Genomic DNA, 7,671 nt, shown 5'->3' with positions numbered 1-7,671 from the left:
CCCAGGAGAATGGCCCCTATGGTCCGGGGGATGAAGTGGGGCAGTGTTAATCAGTCTTTGCCCTGAAATTTCATAATAAATAATGTTATTTATATTCTAACTCAATGATGAAAAGGAACATTCTGATCAAATAAGTACTCAAAAAGCTTAGTCCTAGATGTCATCCAGATCAGTAAAGAACACAAAATGCTGAACCTGTTTACATTTGAAGTAGTATTTATTCGATATAGAATCATCGATCAAGCTGTTGAGTTAAAAATATGGTAGAAATGAGCTTCAGCTTCACATTCTTGGAGGCTTATGGTAATTACATATACAGCCGGAATGGACTTTTTTTATGTAACTAGAAATGGCTACTGATGTTTCAGTAGCATGATAAAGAAACAACATCATTTGCTGCTAAAAAGATGAATGGGGTTGTTTTCATGAGTGACAAAAGCACGCAAGAAGCTCGGTCCAGAATAAGAGAAATGTTTTACGTGTTTTGCGCCTCTCACGGATGCTTAGGTGCTTTCTATTAAGTTCCAGGAGTATGGCAGACATTAGTTCAAGTTCGACATTTTCAAATACAAAAATAGGTCATGTGAAAGCTATTTCCATTTAGGCAATTCAGCCACCGGACAGCCAGAAAATGAAGAGCAAATTAAATTATCTTTTCTCAAGTTATGCATGCAATTGCAGACCAGCTAAAATCTCCAGTTACTACTAGATTTCTACTGCTCTTCCTTCAACATGGTACAGGATGATATAAAAGGAATGTTAAGCTGTCAAATAAAAGAAGAAATGGCCTAAAATTGTATCCACCACATATATTAGTAAGCCATCCGGTTTTGATTATTTTCCTTCTTAAGAGGCCGATGTTTTATATGTTTTAGATTTATGACTAATTCTCATTGCACTTAGATCCTCTGGTGTTTTTGCTTGTCTGGTAACATGGCATGTTTCGATCCATGTATGTTAGATAGGGAGGAGATGAAATGAAGATAATACCTGCTTCTCAGAGCTTGTACTCTCAGTTATGTCACCACCTCCAGGAGCAGATTTCAAGTCCGCATTCCTGCAGCATAAAAGTACTGGCTCAAAATTTTCGGTTTGATAAAGACATTAGCGCAAAAGAAAATCGAGGATTGCCAACATCAGACTACCTTTCATGTGTAAAAACGGCCTGCTTATCTGGAAATGAATTTATATCTGCAGAAATGGAACCAGGAAAGCCTGCGTCTGTAGATTCAACATTTCGCTCTCCCTATACAAGAATCGTGTCAATATAAAGTTTTCCAAGTATTCTCTGTAAAAGAAGTCACTAAACAAATCATACAAAGCCAGCAGGGGACTCACATCAAAATCGTATTCCATCCACCCTGGAAATCTGTCTGAAAGAAGGGTAACATACCGCTCCATAGCCGCCTCCGGATCCATGTTCCCCAGCCTTTGCCAAGCATTCCTTGCACAATGCAAGCAGTGCTGTCCATCACTCATACATAGCAGCTGTCAACCCTGTTATTATAACTACCAATCAAGGTATACCGTGCAAGGCTAAGCCCTAACGTGTTTCGTACTCCATTTTCGACAAAGTTTCCTGGTTATGGTAGCCAACATAAATTTGACCACTATATAAACTCCAATGATTTGTGCCATTCTACATTGGCATAACACTTAAGTGTGTTTCAGATAGCTATAATATAAAGCTTCCCCACCCCACCCTTCTTATTTACTATCTCATTAACTAAAGTTTTCAAAATTGACTAACTTTTAACATGCTATATCATTTAAACTTTAAATCTTGGTGGTTTTACCATATAATATAACTTTTATCTTCTGTGACACACTAGCGAACATTAATTGTGCTCAAGTATATAGCGATATTGATCTTTTGTCTTCCACAATGACATAAGAGAGACATTTAAACCTTAGAAAGTTATGTATAACCACCCACATTCAACACCAACCAAAAAGAAGAAGACAAAACAGATGAATAAATTGTCAAATATTAGATACAGGGAAAGTTAGCTACCATTTGGAGCGAGAAGAAGCCATGAAAGCCAGTGGCTGAGGCTCATGACAAGGCCCTTCTGTTGCAATCTTGTGGAGTCCATAAAGTTGCATTTGAACATCATTCCCCATACCCAAATCTCCTTTCTGCTCAACGAACTTGGCAGCTGCTCCGAAAGCCTTATCCAATTCACTCTTCTCTACCCCTTCCCAATCGTCATCTTCATCATCATTCTCTAGTTTCGCCCCCTTTTCTTCTTCCCCAATCCCTTTCACTTGATTCTCTTCAGACTGCATTTTGGTTTCGTTTTCAGCCTCTATCCCTTCACCAATATATTCAATCTTCTTTTCGGCTCCGAGATCATCGACTATCTTGGCCGTCTCTTGCATAAATTCAACTTCCTTCTCACTTTCAAAACCTTCAAGTTTCGAACTTTCAACGCCCTCCCCTTCTCCAGCTTTAAATTCATCTACCACTACTCTTTCACCGCTCCCTTCAACGCATTCAACAAAACCCCGATCACCAACCCCAGCTTGTTCTGGTTCGAAAACATCGACCTTGTTGTCACCGCTTCCCTGAACGAAATCAACTTTCTTTTCACTCGCAATGCCCTGAACTTCCAATTTATCAGCGAATTTCAAGCCTTGCATCATGATCGCATCATCAGCATCAACCAAAGGCTTCCCATCCACCCCAGAAACACCCGTCGCCAAAGAAACAATCTTGGCAATGAAAAACGAAAAAACAAGAGCAATAAAAGCTGTCATAAAAAGCTCCAGGACAATCCCCATGGTTTAGAACAAATAAAAGTCCCGAAAACAGAAAGAAAAGGGTGATGGGATTAGTGGGAAATAAAGTGGATTAAGGATGAAATACAGTTATAGAAAAGGGTCTTGTGGAGCAAGAAATGTGTATAAAATGAGAAAGAAAAAGAGGGAAATGATATTTGTAGGAGAGAGCAAAGCATATTCGGGTCTTTGAGGAGAGGATTGGGATCGTCTATTGGGGCGGAAGTGGGACCCTTAAGTAGCTGGCAACATTTGTTAAGTCACGGAGTTGCCTTTATTTTTCTTTGGAAAAAAGTGTCAGTAGCCTCCAAAATTGAGCTGACGTGGCGACACTTTGCGTTATCTAATATTTGGTGTTCTTATCCAAAAATCACCCAAATAATCAATAATTACATGTCACGTAACTTTTCCCAAATATTATCGATTTAGCATTTTTCTGATAGAGTGATAATAAAATACATTTCACGATACGCGTGAATAACCCGTTAGTCTTGTTGTTATTGTTGAGGTAATTTCAATACTGATTTTGTATATAAATATTTTTTTGAGTATATAATGAAATATTTTTTTACATTGAATATGTGGTCATGTACAATGAAAAATCATCGTGATATACCAAATGAATTGGAAGAAATTCGACCATTTATTGATCAGAAGTCTGATACAAAGGTATGTACTTAAATTTTATTATTTACCTTTAATTATCGTTGTATAATTATAATATTATTTTGATAAGAATTATACATATTTGTTTTAGTTTGAATGAGCTCCTTATTCTACTCAAGAAATGAGGCTTTGCATCTCACCTCACTTGAGTGACTCATTAGATGTATGGATGGTGGTGGTCTCTCTAATATGTTATGCTATTGTCGAGTGACATCCTATTGATCGTGTGCTCCGCCAATTTGATTTTGTACAACACATTCCTAAAACACCTAAAAATCTCGACAATATGCATAACGTCGCTAAACGGGGCAAAAAGGATGTCAACTAGCTCCTGAAGCATAGTGAGTGGATAATGATTTGGGAGGATCAACGTATACGTATTCCCTCTAGGGAGACGATTCATGTGAATCATTATTCGGTTGTGGGTGACTATTATGAGTAATTCAACACGAACGGGAAGCCATTCCTATTTTTCGAGGAAGTACTAGGCGGGAGCATTCATCGACGTCAAGAAAAGCGTCCACTGTCATAGCATCATTGTCCCTCGACTCGTGGATAGAGAAAAATCACTTCGGCTCGTCTTCAGCTGCAGCACCGAAACCATCACAGCAGCCATCGTCTACACACATTCCCAACCCGCCACTATACATGGTACATCACATCCATTTCAGATGGCACCGCAGCCGTTTCATATGGAACCAACCGGTTTAGATGCTATCGCAACTGGTTCAGATGTCACCACCGCATGGTTTTATGACATCTCCTGGTAGTTATTATAATGACATGCTTACAGATCCATCGTGGGCTTCATATGCTACTTATTTGGCATATGGTGATTCACCACAGACAAATACACCTCCGGCTCAGTATTGATTGCAGTCATCGATGTCGATATTTTCGCAATTTTCATAGTTTTCTATGAGCGGTGGGATAGTTAGTCATATACCTCTAGGGTTCTTATTCTATGGAAGTGTTACATCGTCATCCGTGACTTATCAACAAAATGTAGCTGCTACTACTAATGATGATGATGAGAGTGAAGATTAAGAGCAAGTTATACGAAGAAATCCTCATCGAAATAGACAACTGTCGCCCTGTAGAACACATTCAATACGCAGAAATTGATAGACTTGTTTAGTTTGTAATGCTTTTATCTAATTTTCTTTGTTTATCAACAAATGTATTGAATTATGGACTTCTAATTTATTTTGTTTCTTAATGTTGTTATTATTTAATTGTTTGAATTGTAACATTTATATTTAATGTTTTTATTTAATTGTTTTAATTGTTTTTACTATTTAGTTTGTAATGTTTTTTATTTAATTTTTTACTTGAGTGGCTCATTATTTGTTGATGCTCAAATGACATTAATTGAAAGTAAACGAAAATGAAATAACACAAACTAAGATTTCAGAAACTACAATTACATTGTGATGTTCAACGTTTACGTGATGATAAAAGATATAGAGATTTTTTCCTATTGTGGCCTAGGTTTCTACAATGGTCACATTTTTTGTTTTCTTTGGACGTCTCTCAAATATCCATATCACAATGAATTCAAATAGATTTTGGATGACCTGTCTCTCTCAATAAGGACAAATCTGGTACAATCGGAAGTCAATTCTGAACCTCATCTGAGTCTTTCTCATTACCTATCAGGGGAAACTCAAATCCATATATCTTAAATATGGTTGTAAGTCGGTGTACGAGATCCACAAAACGGTTATAGTCTTAACGTATATGAGAACAAGTTGCTATGACATGGGAGCATGGATACTTCAAAGCTTGAAAAAAAACCCACGGTCATACCACATGTCTTGTAGATTAACTATGAACGAGTTAGCTTCAATCCTTTAAAGAGTTCCTGACATTTCTGTGACACGAAATAATTCATGGATTCGAGAAAAGCTTGTTACAGACATTTCATTTGATGCAACAATCCTTTTTTGTTGATATGCAACAAATCTTGTGTGGTAAACATGGTCGTTTTGCATCAAACTCTCAAACGAAAATATGTCGTTTTAACCAAAGTTGTTACTGGTAAATGGTGCCCCCTTTAAGGTCGATTTGATAGCCTCAACTAAGTTGGTTTTCATATGTCGATATCGATATCCACCATCATATGCATTTGTCCACATTTCTTTGTTAATGATGTTGATGTAATTGTATCCTTGCTCATTTTTTTCTCGCAAATCTTGAAGCATGGTCTCAAACGTTTGAGGTAATAGTTCGTATCATGTGCGTCAAATATAGTACTTACTGTTAAGTTCCCATAAAAAATGAAAATGATTGAGAAATGAAATTAGGTATTGTGACATACCCATGCACACAAGTAATTGACGTTCATCATTCTTCGTAAATTTTTCATGATAGTTCGAGGCAATATGGCAGATACAATATCGATGTTGGACATGGGGCAGTTGCCACATTGGACCCAAAGAGTCCATTGTTGCTTTGATCTCAACTCCGCGATCTGAAATGATACATATTTTCCCCTCGTGACAACATATAAACGTAAGTTTCTGAGGAAAAAATTGAAGATGCGCTTCACGATTCGCGCCTCCCTGACATGTCAGAAAACCCCGTGAAGGCGCGAATTACAATATGCTCTTTTCCTGCAGATACAACACTGATAAGTCCCTTTTGTTGTTGATCTGTTTTGTTTTAGTAATTGATTTCGAGGAAATTGTTCATTATATATTTTAGTAATTAGTCGTTGATCTCCTATGGTTAGGGTTGTAAATAAGACGAGATAAATTGCGAGTTATTCGAGTTCTTAACGAGCTACTTAATATTTGATTCAAAAAGCTCGTGAGTAGCTCGAAATAAAATATATTAAGATTTTATTTTTAAAAAATAAATTATTAATAATATTAACAGTTATGTGTTGCTTTTTTTTAAAATACAATATAAGGTTTTCATGTATTCAAGGTTCATGTTCGAGTTCGAGTTTGAAGTTTCAATCAAGTTAAGTTTAAGATTTTTTTTTTCATTTTGAGCTTTTACGAGCTTCAATTCATGATTTCGAGCTCGAGTTGAGATTGAAAATTTTAGGCTAATGAATTTTCGAGTCGAGTCGAGCTCAACTCCTTAACCCTACCGATGGCGTTGCATGTTAGACAAAAGATTAATTTTAAATTTAACCCTTAAATTTTAAATGACATCGTAATTTAACTCTTAATTTCTCATAATATAAAAATATTTTTATTACTTGAACTCTTGACCCAAATAAATTTTTATTATAACTCACTGGAAATAATAAATATAATATATAATTTTTTATTAAAAACGATATATAAATACAATTATTATTATGTTATATATATATATATATATATTATAACGTATAAATAGATGAATTGATAAAAAATGATTTTAATTTACAGATAAAAAGAACAATGATATCAATTTAGGTGTTAAGATTTTCAAAAAATACATATACATAACTAAGGTTGTTTAGGCGAGTGTTGGCACAAGTGATTAATATTTAAAAATTTGAGTTTATAAGATTAAGTTTGAATTTTACTACCGTCACTTTGAAAATAAAGATAATTTGTAAATTATTATGTAAACCTTAATTAGGTTTTAGGTTTGCCTTTACCCTATAATGGAGTAACAGTCATTGACCTAAATTGATTTTATTTTTGTTACAACTTGTTTATTTTTCCCGGCAGGGTTAATTAATTGTCACCTAACCCTAATTTATGAAGGTACGATTTGGGGTAGACTATTTCAAAATACAAGTTCAACTCATTTGGACATAGCAATATATATATATACAATGTTCGTTAGGTAATTAAAGGTCTTACAATCATTTTAATTGCAACTGAAGATACTAATTTTTATCCATATTATTATTATTATTATTATTATTATTATTAGTATTATTATTATTATTATTATTATTATTATCATTATTATTATTAAATATATTAAATATATATAAATAATAAATTACAGACCAATTATAATTGAACCGGCCCAGTTACAAACCAACCAGAGCCGGTCCAAATCCAACCAGAAACCCTAAATATTTGGGTTTCCAGTTAGGGTTTCCTGACCCTAATCTAGCCAGCCGCCATCTTCAATCTCAACCGTTGGATCTGGTTTGATCCAACGGTCCACCATTTGCCAGAGAAAACCCTAGGGTATCTATACCCTAGGGACACGTCCCAGCGCCGCCGCTGCTGCTTCCAGAAGCCCTCACCGCCTCCGCCGCTGCCA

The 7,671-nt window shown here is 35.6% G+C and overlaps 1 protein-coding gene across 2 annotated transcripts; it reads right to left on the bottom strand.

The window, feature by feature from the left end:
* LOC120149848 (acyl-CoA-binding domain-containing protein 3-like) lies at nt 1-2,871 on the bottom strand. Of its 2 annotated transcripts, XM_039162563.1 has the most exons (5): nt 2,015-2,871; nt 1,339-1,444; nt 1,146-1,246; nt 991-1,057; nt 1-62 (listed from the first exon to the last, which is right to left on the bottom strand). In XM_039162563.1, the coding sequence occupies exons 1-5, from the start codon at nt 2,782-2,784 to the stop codon at nt 51-53; spliced, it is 1,056 nt and encodes a 351-aa protein (XP_039018494.1). In that variant the 5' UTR covers nt 2,785-2,871; the 3' UTR covers nt 1-50. The 2 variants fall into 2 exon arrangements, with proteins under 2 accessions (XP_039018494.1, XP_039018486.1); XM_039162555.1 differs by having other exon boundaries at nt 1-1,057.
* Between the last annotated feature and the right edge of the window lie 4,800 nt (nt 2,872-7,671).

The sequence above is a fragment of the Hibiscus syriacus genome, unplaced genomic scaffold (genome assembly GCF_006381635.1).
Source record: "Hibiscus syriacus cultivar Baekdansim isolate YM2019G1 unplaced genomic scaffold, ASM638163v2 tig00002793_pilon, whole genome shotgun sequence".
Taxonomy (NCBI): domain Eukaryota; kingdom Viridiplantae; phylum Streptophyta; class Magnoliopsida; order Malvales; family Malvaceae; genus Hibiscus; species Hibiscus syriacus.
This window is presented reverse-complemented; position numbering and strand designations above follow the sequence as displayed.

Bases quoted from the DNA above. Each gene is read 5' to 3' on its own strand.
- LOC120149848 (XM_039162555.1), bottom strand. From the start codon at position 2,784: ATGGGGATTGTCCTGGAGCTTTTTATGACAGCTTTTATTGCTCTTGTT. The intron at 1,445-2,014 runs GTAGCTAACTTT...GCATTGTGCAAG, and splicing joins GCTTCTTCTCGCTCCAAATG to GAATGCTTGGCAAAGGCTGG. The intron at 1,058-1,145 runs GTAGTCTGATGT...TTTATGCTGCAG, and splicing joins GCCGTTTTTACACATGAAAG to GAATGCGGACTTGAAATCTG.